Raw genomic sequence first — 27550 nt, forward strand, 5'->3', positions numbered from 1 at the left:
TTCCAGGGAATGCTGACGGCTCTCCACTCTGTGAGCTCGTGGTGCACAGTGTGATGTGGTGTAAAGAAAGAGAAACCTAAGAGTCAGAAGAGGCCAGGTGCGGCAGCTCCTGCCTGTAATCCCTGCACTTTGCGGGGCTGAGGTAGGAGGATCACCTGAGGTCAGGAGTTCGAGACCAGCCTGGGTAACATGGTGAAACCCCATCTCTGCTCAAAGTACAAAAAATTAGCTGGGCGTGGTGGCGGATGCCTGTAATCTCAGCTACTCGGGAGGCTGAGGCAGAATTGCTTGAACCCGCGAGGTGGAGGTTGCAGTGAGCCGTGATCGCACCACTGCACTCCAGCCTGGGTGACAAGAACAAAACTCCATCTCAAAAAAAAAAAAAAAAAAAAGAGAAGAGCTGGATCATCATCACAGCTCCACTCTTATTTGGCCTCAGTTGCTCTGGCTATAACATAGGGATACGAATGGTCCCTGACCATGGTTTGACTTATAAATTTTTGACTTCACGATGATGCAAAGACAATATGCATTCAGTAGAGAATGAATTTTGAATTTTGCTATTTTCCTGGGCTAGTGACGTGTGGTACAGTACTCTCTTGTGATGCCAGGTGGCAGCAGCAAGTACAGCTCCCAGCCAGCCACGTGATCATGGGAGTAAACAACCAGTATCGTACCCTGTGATGTACTGTGTTGCCAGATGATCTTGCCCAACTGTAGGCGAACATAAGTGTTCTGAGCACCTTGAAGATAGGCTAGGCCGAGCTATGATGTTTGCTAGATTAGAGGCATTAAATGCATTTTCAACTTATGATATTTTTAACTTAAGATGGGTTTATTAGAACATAACCCCCTCACAAGTCAAAGAGCATCTGTAATTATAGTTACACCTCAAGTTGTGAATAGGAATAAACCAACTGTTGTTTATTCCTATGGTGATAAACCAAACTATTCATAAGGGCTTATAAGGGCCCCAAGACCCAACTATGGACTTGTGGCCCTGTTAAGGTAAAGCTAGGGCCAGCTTTATGGGTGTGTGACCTCAGCAACGACACAAGGTTCCCATGATAAAGGGGGGTCCATGCTTGATTCAATGCTCTGCGGTTGCCATCTTGACATTCTTGATACTTTCCGAACAAGGGGGTCCTGCATTTTCATTTTGCAATGGGCTGCGCAAATTGCATGGTTGGTCCTGGGTAAAGACACTTGGTTCAGTGGGAAGAGCCCAGGAAGGTTTCCGTCTTTGGCAAATACTTCCCAGTAGACTGGAAGTTTGCAGTGAACATGTGTTTGCTTTCCAGCTGAACCCATTTCTTACATTTGAGGAAGGCTTCACCATACGGGTCTTGGCAAGAGGCAGGGTCTCATGGGCCAGACGCTGGCATTCCTCAGCCTCCCTACCAGCTAGTGTGTGGCCAGCCAGGTGCAATGACTCTGGAGTGTGTAATGCTTAAAGTATGGAAGGAGAGTGGAAAATTCATTTTGGTGATGGCAGCAGCAGCATCAATTATCTAGGGACATGAATAGCAGCCTCCAGCTATGGTCTCTGGTGTCCGGCGCTAGCCACACTAGCTAGTGGGAAAAGGTTGGGGGTGGAGAGGCATCCAGCAGTGTGTCAAAGAGATCCTCCACTAGATGGGTCTGTGATGAGGCTGCAGTCTTGGTTTTAGCCACCTCTGGTTCCTCCCTGTTTCCTTTTCCTTTTTTCTTTTTGAGACAGGGTCTCACTCTGTCATCCAGGCTAGAGTGCAGTGGCACGATCATGGCTCACTGCAGCCTTGACCTCCTGGGCTCAGGTGATCCTCCCACCTCAGCCTACCGAGTAGCTGGGACTACAGGTGCCTGTCACCATGCCCGGATAATTTTTGTAGAGACAGGGTTTCATCAGGTTGCCCAGGGTGGTCTCAAATTCCTGGGCTCAAGAGATCTGCTTGCCTCAGCCTCCCAAAGTGCCAGGATGACAGTTGTGAGCCACCATGCCCAGCCTCCTTTCCTGTTTTCCAGCCTGATCACCTAGTCTTCTTGGTGATTTGCTTTTCAAATTACTCAGTGTTCTTTCAATAAATTCTTTTTGCGCTTATGTGGTCAGAGATGGTTTCTGTTGCTTATAGCTATGAGCTTTTTCTGATATCAAGGTGGAGTCTCGTGGAGTTACGACCCTGAGACCTTTGGCTGAGAGGCAGAAAACAGGTCCTGTGTCCTGAGGCAGAACTTGTCGGCCACATGTCCCTGGTGATAAGACACTAGTGCTTATGCATTCCAACACCGAAGGGATATGGGAGACTGCAGGGGTGGAAAGGCCAGTATCTTTCCTCACCCGTTAGCAGGGTCATGGCTGACATTCCTATAACAAGGATAGGTTAAGAAGACAGAGGCATAACAGATTTACTTAATCAATGTTTTACATGACACAGGAGCCTTCAAATATGATGATCCAATGGCCAGGCACGGTGGCTCACGCCTATAATCCCAGCACTTTGGGAGGCTGAGGCGGGAGATCACCTGAGGTTAGGAGTTCAAGACCAGCCTGTCCAACATGGAGAAACCCCATCTCTACTAAAAATACAAAATTAGCGGGGTGTGATGGTGCATGCCTGTCATCTCAACTATTCGGGAGGCTGAGGCAGGAGAATCGCTTGAACCCAGGAGGCAGAGGTTGCAGTGAGCCAAGATCACACCATTGCACTCCAGCCTGGGAAACAAGAGCTAAACTCCGTCTCAAAAAAAAAAAAAAAAAAGAAGAAGAAGATCCAAAGACTCAGGGAAAACTGTCGATTTCTATGCTTAGGCTGGATGTGAATGGACAGCTATGCAGAAATGTGATGGGACAAAAAGCGGTATGATCCAATGTTGATGGACAGAGAGCGGAAGGATGGAGCACAGTAAGGCCCATCAGTTTGGATTCTTCTCGGTCTCTGGGTGGCATTCCTTCCTCCTGGATACAGGGCGGGACCTCTCTGGAAACAGGGGTCTTATGGCCTACTTTCAGACAAGGTAGGGCAGAGAATTTCTTTCTTTTTTTGAGATGGAGTCTCACTCTGTCACCCAAGCTGCAGTGCAGTGGTGCAGTCATGGCTCACTGCAGCCTCCACTTCCTGGGCTCAAGTGATCCTCCTGCCTCAGCCTCCTAAATACTAGGACTACAGGTGTGCACCACCACACCCAGCTAATTTCCTCTTCCTTCCTCCCTTTCTTCCTTCCATCCCTCCCTCCCCTCGCTTTCCTTCCTTCCTTTCTCCCTCCCTTTCTTCCTTCCTTCAGTCCCTCCTCTCCCTCCCTCCCTTTCTTCCTCCCTCCTTCTCTCTTCTTCCTGCCTTCATTTTCCTTTTCTTTCTTTCTCTATCTTTCCTTCTCTAATTATTTCTGTTTCCTCCTCTCTCTCCCGATTGCCTCTCCTTCTCTGTCTCTCTTTCCTTTTCTGTCTTTCTTTCTTTTTTTTCTTTCTTTCTCTCTCTTTCTCAGATGGCTCCAAGTTGACCAGGCTTATTTCTTTCTTTTACAGATGGCTCTCAACTATGTTGTCCAGGCTGGTCTTCAACTCCTGGCCTCAACCGATCCTCCACACCTCCAGAGAATTTATTTATAACCAGCACTTACGCAGAAAAGCGGGGATAGGTTAGAGTTACAGACCTAGGTTTTTGTGGCTGGTGTTGGAGAAGTTGGGTTCTAGTTTCCATGGCCTGCCTTCAGGAAGAGAGATTCTACTTTCTGTGGCCTTGTCTTGGGGGAAAAGGGAAGGAAGAAAAAGAGCAGGAGAAGGTCAGAAAGAGACTTAGCCTTTGAGGCCCTTCCAAAGTCCTTTGGTTCCAAGTACTCAGCATGCCAAAGTGCTATACTTTGGGGCATCGTTTTCTGAGTCCCAGCAAGGTCATCTGGTCCACACTCCTTCTGAACGTGGGAATCCTTTATGAATAATTCAGGATCTGAACAGCATTCAACGAAAGATGCTACTGAAAACCACGGTGTGTGCTGAGCAGAAAGACTTGATCACGGGTGACAAACGCTGAGGTTGGCCAGCTCGCAGTTGTACTGTTCAGGGTCAATGGCCCTCTTAGGGCTGTGAGGATATCCCTAACTGTCATCAGATTGTCAAGGCTGAAGTTCAGGGAAATCCACCTCACTCATGGCCAAATATAAAATGTCATTCCTTCGGGACATGTAATTAAGATGGTGGCTGAGGCCGGACGCGGTGGCTCACGCCTATAATCCCAGCACTTTGGGAGGCTGAGGTGGGCGGATCACCTGAGGTCAGGAGTTCGAGACCAGCCTGACCAACAATGGCGAAAACCCATCTCTACTAAAAGTACAAAAATTAGCCAGGCAGGGTGGCGGGCACCTGTAATCCCAGCTACTCGGGAGTCTGAGGCAGAAGAATCGCTTGAATCCGGGAGGCGGAGGTTGCAGTCAGCCGAGATCGCACCACTGCACGTGAGCCTGGGCCACAAGAGCGAGACTCCGTCTCATAAAAAAAAGAAAAAGAAAAAGAAAAAAGATGGTGGCTGAGTCCCTAATGAATTTCCAGAGCATGATGGGACTAAGGTGCTCTGGGATTCTGAAATCTAGAGACTACCTAGAAAAGTTCCCACACAAATATCACGGCCTTCGCAAAAACAAAACACGAAAAACAAAAACAACCAGAAGTACCAAACATCTGGATCGAGGATGCTCCAGGAAATTACTTTCACCTCCTTTTACAGGCATGTTCAATCAATGGCAACAGCATTCCACATTTTGCTCAGGGCTGAAGGAAGAGAAAAGAGTCAGGACAAGCTCATGTTCCAACACTTGAGATGAACTCCTGGCTGAAACTAAATCACTCGCTCTCTGGCATCACGGCTATTTCTACAGTGCCACTTGGCTGGCTGGGTGATTTTCCAGCCACCGGGTGAGGGACACTGGATCCAGGATGGGGCCATGAGCCTGTTAAGAGCAGAAAGACCCAATTATGAAGAGCCCACAATGTAGCCCACCCATCTGGGTCTGAATGGCAGGCATGTGAGCAGAGGCAGAAAAACCTCGGTGCCAAATGGGGGAGGACGTCCAGCCACTTCGAGTCCCATTGGACCACTCAGGCCGTTGCAGTTGGAGCTGCCTGCCTGAGGCACGGTAATGCCAAAGTGAGCAGTAGGGGCCCGTCACAGCCAAGAAAATGGCAACTGGACAGAGTTGGCCAAGGGCTGCCAGACAGAGCAGGGGAAGAGGCAGAGATGAGGGAATAAGGTAGCTGTCATTTATCTGGGAGGAAAGAGGTTGGATCCTATAAAGGCAATAGGGTGGAGGGGAGGGAGAAGGCTCAGGGGACCCAGGGTCAGAGTGACTGGGAGCAGCAGACCCCGAAGGGGGCTGATCCTGAAGCAGAGGGTACGGCTGGTCATAGCTAAGAGGAAGGTGAAGGTGTGCAAGCCCCTTGCTCAAGAGGGGAGTGGAGGGCAGAGGTGCGATACCCTGGGAGGTCCCACGGCTTCCAAGGGAAAGGGAGAGGATGGGCAGGGAGAGACACACAGGAGGGAGAACCCCTCTGTAAGATTTCCCAAGTGAGTAAAGTACTCATACCCAGGGCTTTATTTGAATTTATCACCTCTTATTAGTGTCTTTTGAAATGCGAATTAGCTGATTAACCACTGCTCACAGCCTTCCAACTGTTCTTTATTCTCCAGCATTCAGCAACTTTGTTCTAAATAGGGTAGGCCACAGTAGCCCACCAGGGGGAAATTATTCTCAAGGTTACGAGAACAGCGACCAAGGCAAAATTAGGCCCTGGCCTGGATGAAATCAAGTTGGGAGTGAGGTTGTGCCTGGAGCCAGGCTCTAACCACTCCCCCGACCCCGTCTACACAAAAAGCCTCCGAGGATGCCGGTTACCCTGGTGCGTTAGTCCGTCCTTGCGACGTATGAACAGGGCTCTGGGGAACAAGATCCGAAGATGCTGGTTACCCTGGTGCGTTAGTCTGTCCTTGCGATGTATGAACAGGGCTCTGGGGAACAAGATACCCTCTCTTCTGCCCCCTACCAATTTTTTTTGTGGATGATCATCTTTTTCTAAAAGGTGTATTAGCTCTAGGCCGCTCGGGAATGCCCGTGCACTGGCTTCGGCTTTCTGTTTGGGACGTGGGTTCACGTTTACGAACAAGGGATGGCCCCTGGCAGAGCCTCGTTCGCACTCGCGGAACTGCCTCCAGTTTGGCAACACGATACAAAGGCGGTGTGGCTTGTATACACTTTCCAGGCTGAGCCCCTATTCAGAGGGGGCTGCAGCTTGCGCGTAATGGGCCCCCTACAGACAAAGCCAGCAAGTTTCTTAATTAAGTCTAAGTGAAAGACAGATCCCGCTTACATCTTCAGAGAACCTTCCTTCAGAACTTCAAAAACAGCCTAGGCTGCCTATCAAATCCAGGCACGAATAACTAGCTAGCAATTTTTTCTCTTTTTAAATATAGAAAAGCCAGGCCTCCGGCGCCAACTCTTCCACCCCCTCTCACTTTCCCTGCAATTTTAGACATGCCTCTGGTTTATAAAACAGGAAACAAAAGGACTTCTTGTGTGTCGGAGAAGCCCTCAGAGGGTCTGCATTTCATTCCGGCCTTCCCCCAAAGCACGGCACTGTCTAAAGAGCTCTTTAGCTGGTTTAGTCTCATTACCATTTCCATGAGGTATCAAAGGATACGCTGCGAAACCAGCATATGTACGTATATCACATAAGGACACATCCTGGTACGGAACGATATTAAACAATTAATTATTAGCTAATTGCCTTTTCAGAAATGTGATTTTTCACATCCCTCCCTCCCCCCTCCCCCCTAGCCCCAGAAACCCTCTCTCAGACAGACCTTTCTGTTTTCTGGGCTTTGCTGTGATAATGTTCTTTGCAAACAGAAACCAATTATTCTGCAGCAGTAAGTCACCAGGAGTATGAATTGCTTTAATTTTTCCCCCTTTTAGCAGCTGCCCAGGATGGGTTGCGAGGTGGCTGCAGTAATGAAGCTGGGATGAATACTAAAGCAGGACCGAGGCCGGGTGTCCTGCAGGGAAAATGATGTTCAAAAATAAAAGTGCGTTTTTGTTGGGGGAAGCTAATCAATGAATTGGACGTTTCCAAAAAATGCGCTTTCCGCTCTCAATTGGCATCGCCAGTGCTGCTTTCCCCAGTGAGTCCTGTGCACCTGACTAGCTTGTAAAAATGTCACCTTACTGTTAAAGTGCTAAACACGCCCTGTTTTTCCTCCGCCTGTTCTCTCTCTCCCTCCCCCGCCCTCTGCCTTTTTCCTTCTGCAATTCTTTGCTTTCTCATTAGAAATGCCCAGCAACGTCTGGCAGACAAAGGCACTGCAAACAAAGTGTATGGAAAGGAAAAAAAAAAAAATTAAAAAGGAAAAAAGTGCAGAGGAATTCTTCATTCACTGATCTCTAGAATACATTAATATCTGAAACTGTTGGCACAGCCTAAAATACTTGGGCGGCTAACAATGCGGGCAATGATTCCGAGTCTGGGATCTTCAAATAAACCCCAGCGCTGTCATGGCCACCGGGAAGGAGAATAATGGCGATATTAGCTGACCTTCATTTTGTTGTTTCTTCAGACCTGACTGCTGGACCTCTGTTTGCTTGTTACTAGGATTTCTTGGCTGAAAAATTTTAGCATTTCCCAGGCAATACAAGAGCCAGTTTATTAGGTAAATAAACCAGGTCTTAAGCAGTCTTTTCTGCTCCATAATGGGAAATGGGCGAATTGGAACGAGGGTTGAGTTGGAGTCAGGGAGAATGACTAAGAGGCAGAGATCTCATCGTTTTCCCCTCATCCAAAACACCAAAGAACAATGCGGACGGAGTTAACAAATCATCAGATCGACGTGCTGACTTTGGTTAACTCAACCAACATCAGCCACCGAGTAAGGAAGACAAGAGTCACAAAAGGAAGGGACAAAAATAGCAGCTTTCTTCTTCTAGACACCTAGATCTGTAATGATATTTCACTTCTCCCAAGGTTACAAGGAACTGGAGACTATTTTATAATGCATCCAAATGGAGCTAATGGTGCTATGTTTCATTCATCTGTCATAAGTGCTTAAACATTCTTATGTTATCCAAACCATTGTCTAGTGACAATCTTAATGATGTTAATGAAATCAGTAATGCAGAACAGGATCCTTTTTCAGTCTCCACATCCAGAGGGCCTTCTGGCTATCTAGACTGTATCACAATTGGTAATTATTACATTGATCTGTGCCTGCTTACTGTTCACTATCTCGCTTCCCTCCCTCAATTGCAATGTAAGCTCCCTGAGGGCAGGGACCACCATTGTATCCTACCTCACCCAACACAGCGCCTAGCACCCAAGACGTATTTGCCTAGGGAGGTAATGATATTTTTGGCTACCTTTGGGGAAATGCATCCCATCTTTAAAAGCTTTCAGCTGCCACACCCAAGGGCTTCAAGATGAGAATGAGACGCAATACTTCTTAAAGCAGAGTATTTCCCTACCGAGAATGAACACATGTGTCCAAGTTTCCAGCTTTCAATTTTTTTTTTAACCGTGCTTTCTTTTGGGATTAAAAAGATAATTTCAATTTTTATTTTAGATTCAGGAGGTACATGTACAGATTTGTTACATGGGTATATTGTGTGACCCTGAGGTTTAAGGTACGAATGATCCCCTCAGCGAGGCAGTGAGCACAGTATCCAACAGGTGGTTTTTCAGCCTTCGCTCCCCTCCCTCTCTCCGCCAATAGTCCCCAGTGTCTATTGTTCCCATCTTTATGTCCATGTGTATCCAATGTGTATCTCCCACTTATAAGTGAGAACACATGGTATTTGGTTTTCTGTTCCTTCAGCTTTCAAATTAACTTATAATAAAAGCTTAAAAACACTTACTTCAAGCAAGAGGTCATGTCAATAGATACAATGCACACACGTTTTTTAAAAGTTATACAGTCATTTGGTTGGAAAACATGGAAGACATAGAAATTTTTCAGACTGCGTAACTGCTCAATGGGTTTGCCTTACCCAATTTGTAACTGCCCAGTGGGTTCACCTTACCCGCTGCCTAGATGGAGCCGATTTCTCTAGACAGGGGAATGGCAATAGAGAAACAGTAATTAACACAGAACTGGTTGAGTGGGAAACTGGAGTTTTATTATGACTCAGGCCAGTCTCCCTGAACATTTGGGGATCAAAATTTTTAAAGACAATTTGGTGGGAGGGGAAGCGCAGTGAGCTGGGGGGTGCTGATTGGTTGGGTCGAAGGCGAAATCATGGGGCATCCCTGTCTCCTTGCACTGAGTCAGTTCCTGGGCGCAGGGGTGGGGTGGGGGGCAGTCATAAGATCAGAAGGACTGGTTTCTCGATCTGGGTGGTGCCGGTTGATCCATCAAGGGTAGTCTGCAAACCATCTCAAGCCCTGATCTTAGGAGCAGTTTAGGGAGGGTCAGAATCTTGTAGTCTCCAGCTACATGACTCCTAAATCATAGCTTCTAATCTTGTGGTTAATGTTAGCACTCTAGTCCCCAGGCAAGAAGGGAATTTTTTCTACTGTCATCTTTGTTTTAAACTTTTGAAACTATAAACTAAGTTCCTCCCAAAGTTAGTTCAGCCTACACCCAGGAATGAACAAGGACAGCTTGGAGGTTAGAGGCAAGATGGAGTCGTTTAAACTAGACCTCTTTGACAGTCTCATTCATAATTTTGCAAAGGTGGTTTCAACTCCAAGAAGTGAGAAAAGGAAGACTTGAATTATGCAGGATATGATCCGAAAATAGTTGAAAGGAATAAAAAAGACAATGCATGTTTGCTTAGTTTTGTCGCTGCTATAACAGAATATCACAGACTAGGCAATCTATCAAGGGAAGAATTTATTTGGCTCATGGTTCTGAAGGCTGGGAAGTACAAGAGCATGGCACTCTGATGAGGGTCAAACCATGGTGGAAGGGTGGAAGGCATAAATGAGCACAAACAGACAGGAAAAGGGGGCTGAATTCCCTTGATAAGTGTTAAATACAGTAAGTTCTAAATTTCTCTTCAAAGAATCAATATGTCAGCATGTTCAGTTCTTTGTTCTCCATTTTAAAGTTTAACTTTTGCCGGGCATGGTGGCTCACGCCTGTAATCCCAGCACTTTGGGAGGCCGAGGTGGGCGGATCATGAGGTCAGTAGATGGAGACCATCCTGGCTAACACGGTGAAACCCCGTCTCTACTAAAAATACAAAGAAACTAGCCGGGCGTGGTGGCGGGCGCCTATAGTCCCAGCTACTCGGGAGGTTGAGGCAGGGGAATGGCGTGAATCCGGGAGGCGGAGCTTGCAGTGAGCCGAGATCGCGCCACTGCACTCCAGCCTGGGCAACAGAGCGAGACTCCGTCTCAAAAAAAAAAAAAAAAAAAAAAAAAAAAAGAAATTAAAGTTTAACTTTCTCGTTCTCCTCACCGTCTTGCCCCTAGTTTCAATAAACAACCTTTTCCACCATTTCTAATCAGTAGTTCACATCTATTCCCCTGGTCACCTGCCCTCACCTGAGTCACCTGTTCCTAACTGTTCTTCCCAACAAACTGCTCACCCCGTCACTCTGACTCGTACCCCTGCTCTCTTTAAAACAGTCAATCGGAATTAGCTTAGACTGTGTGATCCAACCCCAGCCAATAGGTGAACAACACGGCAGTAGGGGCTATCTGTGTCAGGAATAAAAACCCCTTCCCCTCTCTTGTTCAGGTGTGCTGTCGCCATTGCTCCATCTGCGAGTCACACCCTTCTACAGAAGTAAAATTGCCTTGCTGAGAAAATCAAATGTATGTTTGAGTGCTATTTCTTTTGCAGCACTGGAAGTCTATTTCTAACATAAGTAACCCACTCTGTGATAACAGCATTAATCCACTGATGAGGCCGGGCGCGGTGGCTCAAGCCTGTAATCCCAGCACTTTGGGAGGCCGAGACGGGCGGATCACAAGGTCAGGAGATCGAGACCATCCTGGCTAACCCGGTGAAACCCCGTCTCTACTAAAAAAGATACAAAAAACTAGCCGGGCGAGGTGGCAGGCACCTGTAGTCCCAGCTACTCGGGAGGCTGAGGCAGGAGAATGGCGTAAACCCAGGAGGCGGAGCTTGCAGTTAGCTGAGATCCGGCCACTGCACTCCAGCCTGGGCGACAGAGCGAGACTCCGTCTCAAAAAAAAAAAAAAAAAAAAAATCCACTGATGAGGTCAGTGGATTAATTAAATCACCTCTTAAAGGTTTCACCTCTTAAGACCATCATCATGGCAATCAAATGTCAATATGAGTTTTGGTAGAGACATTCTAATCATTGCGCATGTAGGTACACTATATGCATGCATAGAAAAAAGACTAGAAAGATACACCCAAACTGTTAACAGTCATGATTTGTAGGAAGTGAATTTTTATTTTGTTTATAGTTCTTTATGGTACCATTTTTTTCTACAGTAAATTGATTATTTTTAAAATCAGAAATAACCTTCAATAAGCTTTTTTTTTAAAAAAAGATAATATATGAGCTAGATCTTTACCTCAAGAATTTTGAAAAATAAATTACAGTCACACTAATACAACCCTGGCATTCAAGGTGGTCTCTCTGTCTCACACATACACACACACATACACACACAAACTCACATGAACATACATACCTAAAGCTATACATAAAGCTCAATAGGAACATTTCTGGGGGGTTATGTGGCTATTTGTTTATTGATTTCTTGAGACAAAATTGCTCTGGGCATCTCAGAGAAGTTTTCTCTTTCTTAGCTTGAAGCAACCAGGTATCACATTTCTGGGTTTTAAAAGAGATTATATTCAAGGATGCTCTATTACTTTGAATAGGCGAAACATTCCAGGCTGATGGGAATTCATACTTGTCAACAGCTGTGAATTAGCATTTCAAACCCCTTCTAACCCTGACTTATGAACTTTATCGGTATGAGGATTCAGCACCTTGTAGAAAAGCAAGTGCTGAATGCAAACCAAGGTGAAAACCCTTTCTGCTGGGAGTGGAAGCCTAAGGGAATGATTGAGATCCATCTGCCAAGAACAACTTCACAGGTGGATAGGTGCAAAATTACCATGCCAGGAATTAGGAAAATAGACACTACACTTCAGGTTCCTTTCCCTCTCCCTTCCCTTTCCCTTTCCCTTTCCTTCCCCTTTTCCTTCCTTCCTTCCTTTCCTTCCTTCTTTTCTGTTCTTTTCTTTTCTCTTTCTTTTTGAGATGGAGTCTCACTCTGTCTCCCAGACTGGAGTGCAGTGGTGCAGTCTCGGCTCACTGCAACCTCTGCTTCCTGGGTTAAAGCAATTCTCCTGCCTCGGCCTCCTGAGTTGCTGGGACTACTATGTGCACCCACCACCACATCCAGCTAATTTTTGTATTTTTAGTAGAGACGGAGTTTCAACATATTGGCCAAGATGGTTTCAAACTCCTGACCTTGTGATCCACCCACCTCGGCCTCCCAAAGTGCTAGGATTGCAGGTTTGAGCCACCGCGCCCGGTCTACTTTTGATTTCTAATTGGGTATTTAGATGGGTAGTAAATACAGCTAGAAAAAAAAGGCTTTAGGGCGAAATGGTATGTTTGATAATTACGCATCAAGGTTTTCCCTTTTACTATCACTTTTTGTTAGTCTCCATTCTTATTCCTACAAGGCCACAGCCAGAAGTGGGTGTAGGAGAAATGAAGTTCTGAACATTTGAATGAATGCCTATTGCAATTCCAATCATTCCCTGGAAGATGTTAAGCTTAACGTAAAATGGAATGAGGTAGTCCTAACAGCTCAGGAAGCAATAAAAGAGGACTGAGAGCTTTACACATCAGAAAAACTCTCAGACAATGCCTAAGAGGATTGGAAAGAAATTTCTAAAATATGTCATCCCTAGAAACACATGAAAAAATATCTTGAGAATTCCACAGGAAAATATACATCCGTTTCAAAAAGAAACTTTGAGGCACAAAAATTAAAGAGAAAAGGCTTTTTCCCAGAACACAAAACACTGCTTGACTTGTGGAAGAAAAAGAGCTCATTAGTATTTCAAAGGAGGTTGATAACTTATTTCAATGTCCATACTGGGATAGAGGATGAGCCAAGCATACGCCTCAAAATCCTAGGGACCATTTACTCTTCTCTCTCATCTCTTATTTTTTATTTTTTGAGACGGAGTCTCGCTCTGTCACCCAGGCTGGACTGTAGTGGTGTAATCTCGGCTCACTGCAACCTCTGCCTCCTGGGTTCAAGTGATTCTCTTGCCTTAGCCCCCTGAGTAGCTGGGACTACAAGCAGGTGCCACCATGCCCAGCTAATTTTTGTATTCCTGATAGAGACGGGGTTTCACCATGTTGGTCAGGCTGGTCTCGAACTCCTGACCTCGTGATCTGCCCGCCTCGGCCTCCCAAAGTGCTGGGATTACAGGTGTGAGCCACCGCTCCCGGCCTCCCATCTCTTTTTAAAATTATTTTTTAAATTATTAGGGCTGGGCACGGCGGCTCACGCCTGTAATCCCAACACTTTGGGAGGCTGAGCGGATCACTTGAGGTCAGGAGTTAAAGATCAGCCTGGCCAACATGGCGAAACTCTGCCTCTACTTTAAAGAAAAAAAAAAAAAAAAAATTAGCCAAGCGTGGCGGCACATGCCTGTAATCCCAGTTACCTGAGAGGCTGAGGCAGGAGAATAGCTTGAACCCAGGAGGCAGAGGTTGCAGTGAGCTGAGGTCGCACCACTGCACTCCAGGCTGGGCAATAGAGTGAGACTCTGTCTCAAAAAATAATAATAATACAATTATTTTAAAAATTATTATATTTTTTAGAGGCTGGGTCTCACTCTGTTGCCCAGGCTGGTCTTGAACTCCTGGGCTCAAGTGATCCTCCTGCCTCAACCTCCCGAGGAGCTGGGACCACAGGCATGCACCACTGTGCCTGGCTCCTGTTTCTCCTTCCGTGTGACTGCCTTGATTTTTCTACTGGGTATCTCACGTCGGCTAGGAGCTCCTCCCTCTTTTTATTATTTGCTTTATTTATTGATGTGTTTGCTTCATTTATTGATAGTTAAGCTTCTAACTATCAACTTTTCAGGTACAGTATAATAATTCAAATACAGCAACATCTCCCTGAATGAGCATTAAAGTTTCTAAAGTGGTGAGTGAACTTAAGAAAGCCCTTATAAAAGGGACTACAAAAGAGCTCTAAAGATAGAGACTATCAAGGACCTTTTACATACTGGAGATAAGTAATATCTGGTACCATACCATTACTTTCCATTTACCAATCCTGCTCACAAGATCTTTCAGAATCTCCCTCCCTTTGCAGTTTCCAGTCCATTTATTCTGCTTAGTTACAGGTATGCATACGCTAAGCCACATTTTTCTCTCCTATGGTTGGTCCTCCTTCCAAATGCTTAATCGTCTAACTTTGTGATTTAGGGTTGGTTGACACCTGCCTCCTATCTTCAAGCCAGATCCAGAAATACAGGGTACCCTGAGTATTCAAAGTGCTTTGGTGACAGCTACTTCTTCCTTGTCTCCCTGTCATTTTTCCTTCCCCTGTCTCCTCCTCCTTCACTTACTCAATAAATAAGGGCCCACCATGGCAGGCATTGTGCTAAACAATGGTTCTCCTGTATTGAAAATTCTTTGAGTCTAGGAACTAGGTCTATTCTGTATCTTCAGCACCTTGCACAGTATATGGCACACAACAGGTGCCCCATAAACCTTTCTTGAATGAATGAATGAAAGAATGAACAAGACATAGTCTCTGGCTCTTGGGTAACTAAGAGTCCAGTCAGAGATACAGTCAACAGGCAAGTATAAGTCAGTACATTATACGATGGACCCCGCAGGTGTCCATCATCACCCAGGCTTGGGGAAGAATTTCTAGCATACTGGTTCAATTTGAATATTGAACCAGAACCTCCTGGCAGGTTTTTCTTTTTTTTTTTTTTTTTTTTTTAAGACGGAGTTTTGCTTTTGTCACCCGGGCTGGAGTGCAATGGTGCGATCTTGGCTCACTGCAACCTCCACCTCCTGGGTTCAAGTGATTCTCCTGCCTCAGCCTCCCAAGTAGCTGGGATTACAGGTGCCTGCCAACATACCCAGCTAGTTTTCAGTAGAGACGGGGTTTCACCATGTTGACTAGGCTGGTCTTGAACTCCTGACCTCAGGTGATCTGCCTGCCTCGGCCTCCCTTAGTGCTGGGATTACAGGTGTGAGCCACTGCGCCCGGCTGCCTGGCAGACTTTAAAACCCCAATTTACTATACCCAGAGCAATTAAATCAGAATTTACAGGAAGGGGGAATCCAGACACTGGATTTTTTAAAGCTCTCCAGGTGATTCTCATGTGTAGCCTGAGTAGAGAACTGCTGGCCTAGACCTTTCCACTCGAAGTGTCACCCTTGAACCAGCAGCCTCCACTCCACATCACCTGGGAGCTACTCAGGAATGCAGGACCTCCAGACCTACTAACCGGAATCTGCATTTTTTTTTTTTTGAGACAGAGTCTTGCCCTGTTACCCAGGCTGGAGTGCAGTGGTGCGATCTCAGCCCACTGAAACTTCCACCTCCTGGGTTCAAGCGATTCTCCTGCCTTTGCTGGGATTATAGGCACACGCCACCATGCCCCACTAATTTTTGTATTTTTAGTAGAGACGGGGTTTCACCATGTTGGTTGGGCTGGTCTTGAACTCCTGACCTCAGGTGATCTGCCTGCCTTGGCCTCCCAAAGTGCTGAGATTACAGGCGCGAGTCACCGTGCACGGCTAGAACCTGCACGTTAACAAGATCCCCAGATACTGCACCTGAGCTGCTCTGGAGGATATACCATCCCAAATCGACCCTGAAGGACTGAAAAGTTAGCAAAGGGAAATGTGGGACAGAAAAGAGGGCAGGTATTCCGGGTAGAGGCAGGAATGTGTACAAGGCCACCAAAATCAAGGAAGGCCAGGGATGCCAACTGTCAGGGTGGCTGGATCCCAGTCCATGGGAGAGAAAAAGAAAGTGTGTATTGAGAAAGGGTGCGGTGTGGTCAAGGGAGGGGGAAGCGAAGGAAGATTCGGCCTGATGACTAGATCCTGCTAGGCTACGGAAACTGGTGCTGAGGAGTCTGGACTTTATCCTGAGGGCCTTGGGGCACCTCTGAAAGAATTTTTTTTTTTTTTTTTTTTTTTTTGAGATGGAATCTCACTCTTGTCACCCAGGCTGTACAATGGTGGCTCACTGCAACCTCCGCCTCCCGGGTTCAAACAATTCTCCTGCCTCGGCCTCCAGAATAACTGGGATTACAGGCACCCACCACCACACCCGGCTAACTTTTGTATTTTTAGTAGAGACAGGTTTTCACCATGTTAACCAGGCTGGGCTTGATCTCCTGACCTCAGGTGACCCGCCCACCTCAGCCTCCCAAAGTGCTGGGATTACAAGCATGAGCCACAGCGCCCAGCTCTTCTGAAGGGTTTTTAAGCTGAGGAGGGACTTGATCAGATCCCCTGAAGACACACCGCTGTCCCCCTGCCTCAGTGCTTCAGCTCCTTCCACTCCTAAGTAATTCCTTACTCATTTCAAATTACCAAAAGTGCAGCCATTTTGTCTGCACTAACTCAAGTGTCTTCCAGTCATGGTGGCTGGAACTGATCTGTTTCTCAACCCTAAACTCCTGCAGCACTGTGGATGGACCGCTCACACGGTCTCTGTCATGGCCACTCCATTTCTACAGTGAGATTTCTGTCTACTCTCTTCTACTGCTAGAGCATAGCTTTTCAGAGAAGTTTCCAAGGACCACCTATTTCAGGATCATCTGAGGGTACCTGATAAAATCAGTTTCCAAGGCCCAAGACCCCCTGAATCGGTATCTCTGTGTGTGGGGCCCAGATGTTTGCATTTTTAAAAATGTTCCAGTCGGGCGCGGTAGCTCACACCTGTAATCCCAGCACTTTAGGAGGCTGAGGCGGATGGATCATGAAGTCAGGAGATCGAGACCATCCTGGCTAACACGGTGAGACCCCGTCTCTACTAAAAATACCAAAAATTAGCTGGGCGTGGTGGCGGGCGTCTGTAGTCCCAGCTACTCCGGAGGCTGAGGCAGGAGAATGGCGTGAACCCAGGAGGTGGAGCTTGCGGTGAACCGAGATCGTGCCTGGGCAATAGAGCGAGACTCCATCTCAAAAAAATAAATAAATAGGGCCGGGCGCGGTGGCTCAAGCCTGTAATCCCAGCACTTTGGGAGGCCGAGACGGGCGGATCACGAGGTCAGGAGATCGAGACCATCCTGGCTAACACCGTGAAACCCCGTCTCTACTAAAAATACAAAAAACTAGCCGGGCGAGGTGGCGGGCGCCTGTAGTCCCAGCTACTCCGGAGGCTGAGGCAGGAGAATGGCCTAAACCCGGGAGGCGGAGCTTGCAGTGAGCTGAGATCCGGCCACTGCACTCCAGCCCGGGCTACAGAGCAAGACTCCGTCTCAAAAATAAATAAATAAATAAATAAATAAATAAATAAATAAATAAATAAATAATTCCAGGTGAAGCTCTTGAATATGAAAGCCAGAGAATCACAGTACAAGCCTACAGCATCCTGAGACCCAGAACCATCCCAGAAATCCTAGAATTGGACACTGCACCTCTGTCTACAACCTTGGCATGTGGCTGCCCTTTAGATTCCTTTCTCTACTCATCCTTGATTACATAACTAATCAAGGCGCTTCCAAAAACCAACCAACCAATCAAGAAAACTTCTAGGAACTTAACTCCAGTGTAAAAGGACTCCTCATTCCTGCTGTGTGCTCCGTCTATCGGCCTATGCTCAGAAAGGGCTTTTTCTCTACGAGCCAGGAATGTGACCAGTTTCTCTCATCACGTATGTAAGACAGACAAGACTGGAATCAAACTTGCCCACAGAGTTGACGGAAGCACCAAAAGAGACATTATGTACCTTTGAAAGCGCCATGGATACTGCTTACTCTTACTGCTATTATGAATGCTTTAAATCGGTCATTCAGAAACTAAGAAACACTGATGAGATTCTGTCTTGTACGAGCGTGGTTGTAGCGTTTCCTTCTCTCTCCTGCTGGACTTTAAGCAACTTGAAGGTAGGACTCTAAGGCTGACGCACCGCGGGATACCCCCCTAGCACAGCATTGCTGAAGGGATTCAATAAAAATGTGATGAATGGATGAAAGATGACCATGCCACAGAAGCCCAAGTGTAATAAATAGTTCATTTGGAATCTGCACCTGTGTGGGAATTCTCCAAACACCTGCCGAGACCAGTAACTCCTGTTTTCTCAGCCTATCAAAGAGGGCAGCTGCTCCTTTCCCTCCCGTGACCTTCTCTCATTTATCGAAGCTGGAAAGGGCTGTGATTTTCCCCAACATGCAGACTCTGAGCGATTAATGGCCCTCAGAACAGACTTGTCCTCTAACATCGATCTGGGAAAATGCCATTTAAAAATGTGTTTCTTTGAACATTTTCACAAAATGAAAAGCAGAAGATATTAAAGGCATCTGGCTATGTTAATGAATGGGAATTTATAGTACTTAAATCTATCTGCAAAAGGAAAACACGATGAACACTAGCATGGCTTTCTATCCTTTAAATTCTAAATTCACAAGATGGCACATTTAACTCCTGATTTTCCAGAAAATCTACTCTTATGAATTCCAAAGTTATCTTGAAAGGCAGGCTTTGCATTTGTTCAGTGAATATATTGCTGTGTCATATCAATGTTGCTTTTTTTTTTTTTTTTTTTTTTTTTGAGATGGAGTTTTGCTCTTGTTGCCCAGGCTGGAGTGCAATGGTGTGATCTTGGCTCACTGCTACCTTTGCCTCCTGGGCTCAAGCAATTCTCCTGTCTCAGCCTCCCGAGTAGCTTGGATTACAGGTGTGTGCCACCAGGCCCGGCTAATTTTTGTATTTTTAGTAGAGACGAGGTTTCACCATGTTGGCCAGGCTGGTTTTGAACTCCTTACCTCAGGTAATCCGCCTGCTTCGGCCTCCCAAAGTGCTGGGATTACAGGGGTGAGTCACCGCGCCCGTCCAATACATGGCTCTTAAGTGCAGCTGAAGCAAGATTTGAAGTAGAACAGCAACTGAGGGGAGCCCACTGTGTGAGCAAACGCTGAGAAGCAGAAATGGACAAGCTAGGTTTGAGGGAGGAGAAATAACTGATTTGGCTGTAGTGGGAGGTCTCCATAGGGGTAGAGGAACAAGGTGGCAGACAAGACCCTGTAGAGAGACCATGGAGAGCCTTAGATCCAGAGCCAGGGACTGTGGGCTGTGTACTCTAGGGCAGCTGTCCCCAACCTTTTTGGCACCAGGGAGCAGTTTCATGGAAGACAATTTTTCCACGGCCTGGGGGGAGGGGGAGATGGTTCCAGGATGAAACTGTTCCATCTCAGATCATCAGGCATTGGAGTCTCATAAGGAGCATACAACCTACATCCCTCACACGTGCAGTTCACAACAGGGTTCGCGCCCGTCTATCTAACGCCGCCACTGACCTGACAGGAGGCGGAGCTCAGGTGGTGATGCTCGCTCAACCACCGCTCACCTGCTTCTGTGCCGCCCAGTTCCTAACAGGCCACAGACCAGTACCAGTCCTGGCCTAGGGGTGAGGGACCCCCGGCTCCAGAGCCAGGCTGGAGCTCTCCAAGGTTTACACTAACAAGGGCCTGGCAAGATACGAGTAGCGCTTCAGGATGATCAAATGGGTGGCCGCCATCTAGAATGCACTGAAGTGAGACCAGCGGAAAGAAGCCCACTTGGGAAGGTTCAGTTGTAGCAGTCCAGCCCTCCAGAAAATGGTGACAGAGAAAATGCAAAGCGAGAGCCTTGAGTGTGCAAGGAGTGCTATGGCCTGAGGAGCAGAAGGCACTGGAGGAGGAAAAAGAGCTCCACATAGGAAAGGAATTGACCAGCTAGAGCTATGAGAAGAACAGTGGTGCCAAACACAAATACTGGTGTGGGCTGGCTTCTTGTCTGGGTTTCAAGTGTGTGTGGCGTGTGTGTTTATGATAGTGGGGTGAGGAGTTGCAAACGATGAATTTGGTTTAAACCTTTTGAGTGCCGGGAAATGACAGGGAGATCAAGAGACAGATGTGCAGATAAAAGGTGCAAATGGCCGGGCACTGTGGCTCTCACCTGTAATCCCAGCACTCTGGGAGGCGGAGGTAGGCAGATCATAAGGTCAGGAGTTCAAGACCAGCCTGACCAATATGGTGAAACCCCATCTCTACTAAAAATACAAAAATTAGCCAGGTGTGGTGGCAGGCGTAATAGCTGTACTAGTCCCAGCTACTCGGGAGGCTGAGGCAGGAGAATCGCTTGAACCCGGGAGGCGGAGGTTGCAGCGAGCCAAAATCGCGCCATTGCACTCCAGCCTGGGCGACAGAGCGAAACTCTGTCTCAAAAAAAAAAAAAAAGAAAAAAAAGGTGCAAATGTCGGGATGCACTGAGTGGTAAGGACAGCTGGAGCCAGGAGTTGGAGAAGGTTTCTAAGAAAAACATGCCCCAAGAGGGGCACAAAACCCAGAAATGCTTTAGCTCCAGTTCAAGAAACAGTGGAGATGTGATTCTTCGATACGTAGCTGTAGAAACCAAACCACACTGTTGCCCTGGGTACTCCCAACAACTCCAAGCTTTTATGGAGCCTTTGGAATGACGGATGGGGCTCAGTTTACCCAGAGACAGTAAAATCAGATGAAAGGGGTTAATTAGAACTGTTCTCTCTACTGCCAGGTGCAAAACAGCCACATTGGAGCCATGATGAAGCTACGTCTATTTAAACAGCCAAACTGATCATTGTAACTGTTTTCTCTCTTAAAAGAAATCCCATGCTTTCAGCCATATTCCTGCTTCTTAAAGCCTCTCATGTGAAAGATGCCAAAATAATCCTGGATCTTAAAGAGGTCTTGATTTATCATTTCACAGCTGGTTCCCATGCACCTCCCTTTCCACTTTTTCAGAGCCTCACTATAAAAATCCCGCCATCAGATCAGGGAGGCAGGCATGGTGGTGATGGATGTCAAACCTGCGATGGGGAAAGTGAAGATCTGTTCCCTATTGGGAACAGATAAGCCAGCAGACTTCTCACAGACTGCTCCTGTTACCAACTCAGCCAGCCCCACCCGCTCCTCCTGCTCCCTTGGCCCTCCCCATCTGCCGGATAGGGCCTCCCTTCTGCTGCGAAGCTTCCACTCCTGTAGCGTCCTGGTTTGTGTTCTTTGGTGAGAAATATTAATTCCAGGTTAATACTGACGTAAAAAAATAAAAGCCTGACCTAATTAAAAATTCAAGTTAATTTTCACCCAGGTTCCTTTAACTTTTTTTTCTTTTTTTTTGAGATGGAGTCTTGCTCTGCCACCCAGGCTGGAGTGCAGTGGCTGGATCTCAGCTCACTGCAAGCTCCGCCTCCCGGGTTCACGCCATTCTCCTGCCTCAGCCTCCCAAGTAGCTGGGACTATAGGCGCCCACCACCTTGCCCGGCTAGTTTTTTGTATTTTTTTTTTTTTTTAGTACAGATGGTGTTCCCCCGTGTTAGCCAGGATGGTCTCGATCTCCTGACCTTGTGATCCGCCCGTCTCAGCCTCCCAAAGTGCTGGGATTACAGGCTTGAGCCACCGCGCCCGGTCCCTTTAACTTTTAAAAAATGTTGTTTTTGTAAAAAAGAGTAAATAGGTTACATGAGGAGACCCAAGTACCAGGAATTGATTAGAGGCACAATGAAATAAGTTACAAAATATAACAACCACCACTTAAAGCAAAGTTCATCCAGTTTGCTCATCAGTCCAGGACTTTCGCTGCCTCAGTACAGGATGTTTCCTTGCATGTACTTCACAATTTCACCGTTTAGGCTGAGGAGATGTTCTTCATTTGATTTGGGAAGGAGGAAGGGGTCGAGACCGCGGAGGCTCCAGGTAAAATGCTGTAGGTGGGCAGTCTGCCTTTGATACTAAACTCCCTTTTTTTTTTTTTTTTTTTTAAATTTTTTGAGACGGAGTCTCGCTTTATTGCACGGGCTGTCATGCAATGCTATGATCTCGGCTCACTGCAACCTCTGCTTCCTAGATTCAAGCAATTCTCCTGCCTCAGCCTCCCGAGTAGTTGAGATTACAAGTGTCCACCACCACGCCCAGCTAATTTTTGTATTTTTAGTAGAGACAGGGTTTCGCCATGTTGGTCAGGCTGGTCTCTAACTCCTGACCTCAGTTGATCCGCCCACCTCGGCCTCCCAAAGTGCTGGGATTACAGGCGTGAGCCACCCAACTTCTTTCTTTCTTTGCTCTCCTCCCATCACCCAGTCCTCCTCTGTTCAATGCCCAGGCACCCTGAGACCCCACACTGCTGTCTCCGGCCTGCCAAGGTGCACAGTGCCACCTCATGCGGGCCTGCTTGCCTGCCCACCCACACCCCCAACTCAGGTCATAATATCACTTTCCCATTAAAGCTCCAGTTTCCTGGATGATTTCCTGGTGATATTTTTAAAAATCAAACTAAGCGACTCCAAAAGGTGAGTAACAAACTCGTTGACTTCCCACTGTCTCACACACAACACACTGAGACTTTGCATCTTAAACCAGATGCTTAAATCCTTGGTCATAACTTGGCAGCCAGGGAGCCAAGTCCGATTTGCAGTTGTTTTAACCTGGTCAGTGTTTTAAAAATCGGCAAAGTTTACACAAAATCATCTCTCTCTCTTGCTCTCGCAGGAGGCAGGTGATCTGGCATCCTGGTGCCACAGTTCCACAGGGCAGCAGACGAGGGGCTGAAGAGCAAGTTCTCTGTGGGCTCTAGTTCCCAGGGGCACCTGCCACTCCCGACTGTCATATACTTGGTTTGCAACTCTCGTTTTCCTTTTCTTTTTTTAGATGGAATTTTGCTCTTGTCACCCAGGCTGGAGTGCCATGGCGCAATCTCGGCTCACTAAAACCTCTGCTCCCAGGTTCAAGTGATTCTTCTGCCTCAGCCTTCTGAGTAGCTGGGATTACAAGCATGCGCCACCACGCCCAGCTAATTTTTGTATTTTTAGTAGAGATGGGCTTTCACCACATTGGCCAGGCTGGTCTCGAACTCCTGATCCCAGGTAATCCACCTGCCTCGGCCTCCCAAAGTGCTGGCATTACAGGCGTGAGCCACCGCGCCTGGGCACATCTCTCATTTTCTTTACCTGGTTGCCATTTGAATTTGTGACTTCTGGCTTAAATAACTCTCTAGGCCAGGCGCGGTGGCTCAAGCCTGTAATCCCAGCACTTTGGGAGGCCGAGATGGGCGGATCATGAGGTCAGGAGATTGAGACCATCCTGGCTAACACGGTGAAACACCGTCTCTACTAAAAAAAAATACAAAAAACTAGCCGGGTGAGGTGGCAGCGCCTGTAGTCCCAGTTACTCGGGAGACTGAGGCAGGAGAATGGTGTAAACCCAGGAGGTGGAGCTTGCAGTGAGCTGAGATCCGGCCACTGCACTCCAGCCTGGGCAACAGAGCGAGACTCCGTCTCAAAAAAAAAAATTCTCTAAATGAGAGCACAATTAAATAATTTCACAGAAGTAGGGACAAAGATATCTTTTTTAAAATTTTTATTTTTAGTTGACAAAGAATGTATATATTTATGGGTTACAAGGTAATGTTGCAATATCTGCACACATTGTGGAATGATTATATCAAGTTAGTCAGCATATACCTTCTCACATACTTTTTTTTTTTAGTGAGAACATTTAAAATTTGTTCTTTTAGCTACTTTGAAATACAGTTGAGTATCCCTTATCTGAAACGCTTGGGACCAGAAATGTTTTGAACTTTGGATCTTGGAATATTTGCATTTTACCTCCCTGGTTATGCATTCCCCCCCTTTTTTTTTTTTTTTTTTTTTTTTTTGAGATGGAGTTTCGCTCTTGTTGCCCAGATTGGAGTGCAAGGGCGTGGTCTCAGCTCACTGCTACCTCTGCCTTCTAGGTTCCAGTGATTCTCCTGCCTCAGCCTCCTGAGTAGCTGGAATTACAGGCACACGCCACCATGCCTGGCTCATTTTTGCATTTTTAGTAGAGACGGGGTTTCATCATGTTGGCCAGGCTGGTCTCGGACTCCTGACCTCAAGTGATCTACCTGCCTCAGCCTCCCAAAGTGCTGGGATTCCAGGCGTGAGCCACCATGCCTGGCTGGCCCCTGACTATTAAGACCAGGAAGAGGAATCATGGCATAGGAAAGCAGATCCCATACAGTAACACAGAGGGCATTCTCAACAGGAGGTATCTCTTCTTTGCCTTTCAGTATCACTCTTGGCTCCTTTTCCTCCTCTCTCAACTTTTATATCTCCTCTCTTTCATCTCTCTGTCTATCCCTCCTCATTTCTCTCTCCTTGACTAAACCAAATATTACCACGGGAGCACACATCTTACAGCACTCTGCCTGTCCATCCCACTTAACCTCAACCCTCAGCCCTCTGGTGTGTCATGGAAAATTAAGAACGTTTGAGAAGTACCATGGAAAGAAAAAGTTTAGCAAGCAATGACCACAAACCACTAACCCTGGTCACATCTGGTCACTGTTCTTGACAAAACTCAAAAACTTGATCCAACACTCAATGGGGGTCCCCTGTGGCTTATGCATGCAGGTCTGAGGGTCGATTTCACATGCATCCAAATAAAGTATTTTAGGAAAAAGAAAACAAACTCACAAGCCAGGAGGCCAGGAAGCAAGGAGACTCCCTAGAGCTTCTAACTTGCTGACTGGCCACAGTGACACCATAGGGATGGCCACATTGAATCTGGTCAAATGTTCTTGCCAGTTTTATGGTCGTGCCAGTTTTATGACAGTGACATGAAGAGATGTACTCAAAGAAATGCCTCTCCTTGCTGGGCACAGGTGGCTCACGCCTGTAATCCCAGCACTTTGGGAGGCTGAGGTGGGCAGATCACCTGAGGTCGGGAGTTTGAGACCAACCTGACCAACACGGAGAAACCCCCCGCTACTAAAAATACAAAATTAGCAGGGCATGGTAGCGGGTGCCTGCAATCCCAGTTACTCGGGAGGCTGAGGCTTCAGAGCCTGGGCAACAAGAGAGAAACTCCGTCTCAAAAAAAAAAAAAAAAAAAGAAAAGAAAAAGTGCTGAGCAAGGTGGCTCACGCCTGTAATCCCAGCATTTTGTGAGGCCGAGGCGGGCGGATCACAAGGTCAGGAGATTAAGACCATCCCGGCTAATGTGGTGAAACCCCACCTCTACTAAAATTACAGAAAAATTAGCCAGGCCTGGTGACGGGCGCCTGTAGTCCCAGCTACTTGGGAGGCTGAGGCAGGAGAATGGCATGAACCCGGGAGGCGGAGCTTGCACTAAACCGAGATCGCGCCACTGCACTCCAGCCTGGGTGACAGAGCGAGACTCTGTCTCAAAAAACAAACAAACAAAAAAAGAAATGCCTCTCCTTATCAGCACCTTCAGAAGTTAGAGGTATCCCCAACATCTCCTAGTTTACTTTAATAACCCATTGCCATTCTATATAAAACTGTTTTGAATCTTTTATACCAGGAAGCCCTCAGCCTTCCCAAATTGCCTGAGCTGTTCAATACCATAAGTCTCCTAGAGAAATGACTCTTTAATGAAAAGTCGTACTTGTTTCTAATGGAGCAGTTATATGTGGAAGCTTTTTTCCTTTTTAAAAATAAATTGTAAAATACATAAAATTACCATTTTAACATTTTGAAAGTATAAATTCATTGGCAAAATACACTCCCAATGTTGTGCAATTATCACTACTACTCATTCCAGAACTTTTTCTTTTTTTCTTTTACTTGAGACAGGGTCTCACTCTGTCGCCCAGGCTGGAGTGCAGTAGCACGATCTCGGCTCACTGCAAACCTCTGCCTCCTGGGTTCAAACGATTCTCCCGCCTCAGCCTCCCAAGTAGCTGGGATTAGACACCTGCCACCATACCAAGCTAATATTTGTATTTTCAGTACAGACTGAGTTTCACTATGTTGGCCAGGCTGAATCTAGAACTCTTCATCACCCCAGAAGGAACCCTCATACCCATTAAGCAGTGTCTCTCCATTTCTTCCAACTCCCCAACCCCCGGCAATCACTAATCTGCTTTCTGTCTCTATAGATTTGCCTACTCTGGACATTTATATCAATTAAATCATATAATATACAGCTTTTTGTTTCTGGCTTCTTTCACTTGGCATAATGTTTCAAGGTTCATTTATATTTTAGCACATATTACTACTTCATTCCTTTTTTGTGGTTGAGCAGTATTCCATTGTATGGTGTGTGTGAAGGCTTTTGTGAAATAAATAATGGTGGCTGGATAGTATGTAACTGCAAACTACTAAACTGAAGGAATCTCTCTTGTGTGACAGGTGGTATTTCTTTTACATATGAACATTGTAGAATATGGGAACCAATCCAAGTGCAGCCTATCCAAACCATTCGTAATCTAATAAACTATCTATCCCTATTCAAATTTCATCTTTCCAGACTGGGAAGTCCTTTAAAAAAATCTGAAGGCTCAGAAAATCCTCATCCACATGATTTCAGTTGCCTTTCAAATAAATCCAATTCAAAGGCAGTCATTTGCTAGTTGCTGGGAATCAGAATTGCAAGATACAGTCCCTGCACACAGGAAGCTCAAGGTCTAGCGAGAAGATAAACATCCATACAATTTCACCACACTGTGATAACTTTCAGGATGTAAATCTAAACTGTAAGAACTCAAGTTCACAAAGTTTTCCAGCTGAGGGAGCTTATGCAAGCTTAATATGTGGGTCAGAAATGCTTTGGTTTGGCTTCCTACCTTCCTGATGGCCAAGGTCTTCAGAGAAAAGCTTATACATTAATCGTCCCTTATGCGTGAAGGACGCATTCTAAGACCTCCAATGGACGCCTGAAACCAGGGATAGGACTGACCCTACAAATACTATCTTTTTTCCTATACATACATACCTATGATAAAGTTAACTTTTTGAGACGGAGTTTAGGTCTTGTTGCCCAGGCTGGAGTACAAAGGCACAATACCAGCTCACTGCAACCTCCACCTCCCGGGTTCAAGTGATTCTCCTGCTTCAGCCTCGCAAGTAGCTGGGATTATAGGCATCCACTACCATGCCCAGCTAATTTTTATATTTTTAGTAGGGACGAGGTTTCACCATGTTGGCCAGGCTGGTCTCAAACTCCTGACCTCGGGTGATCTGCCTACCTCTCGGCCTGCTAAAGTGTTTAGATTACAGATGTAAGGTAAGCCATTGTGCCCAGCCAATAAATTTATTTTCTTTCTTTTCTTTTTTTTTTTTTTTTGAGACAGAGTTTTGCTCTTGTTGTCCAGGCTAGAGTGCGTTGGCGTGATCTCGGCTCATTGCAACCTCCGCCTCCTGGGTTCAAGTGATTCTCCTGCCTCAGCCTCCTGAGTAGCTGGAATTACAAGTGCACGCCACCATGCCTGGCTAACTTTTTGAAATTTTAGTAGAGACAGGGTTTTACCACATCAGCCAGGCTGGTCTCGAACTCCTGAGTTCTGGAGATCCACCTGCCTTGGCCTCCAAAAGTGCTGGGATTACAAGCATGAGCCACCACGCCAGGCCAATAAAGTTAAC

The 27550-nt window shown here is 46.5% G+C and overlaps 1 protein-coding gene across 10 annotated transcripts in view; it reads right to left on the reverse strand.

Moving 5' to 3' along the window:
- Positions 1-27550, reverse strand: part of STX8 (syntaxin 8) — a 358471-nt gene that overhangs the window by 100331 nt on the left and 230590 nt on the right. The window contains exon 8 of one of the 10 annotated variants that reach the window (XM_065532769.2): positions 5631-5903. The exons of 8 other annotated variants lie outside the window; for them this stretch is intronic. In XM_065532769.2, coding sequence (XP_065388841.1) covers positions 5872-5903 — 32 coding nt within the window. In that variant the 3' untranslated portion in view covers positions 5631-5871. Of the gene's footprint in view, positions 1-5630; positions 5976-27550 lie in introns of those variants that run through there. One more of the 10 variants, XM_045376315.3, reaches the window with a different exon arrangement.

The sequence above is a fragment of the Macaca fascicularis genome, chromosome 16, assembly GCF_037993035.2.
Source record: "Macaca fascicularis isolate 582-1 chromosome 16, T2T-MFA8v1.1".
NCBI lineage: Eukaryota > Metazoa > Chordata > Mammalia > Primates > Cercopithecidae > Macaca > Macaca fascicularis.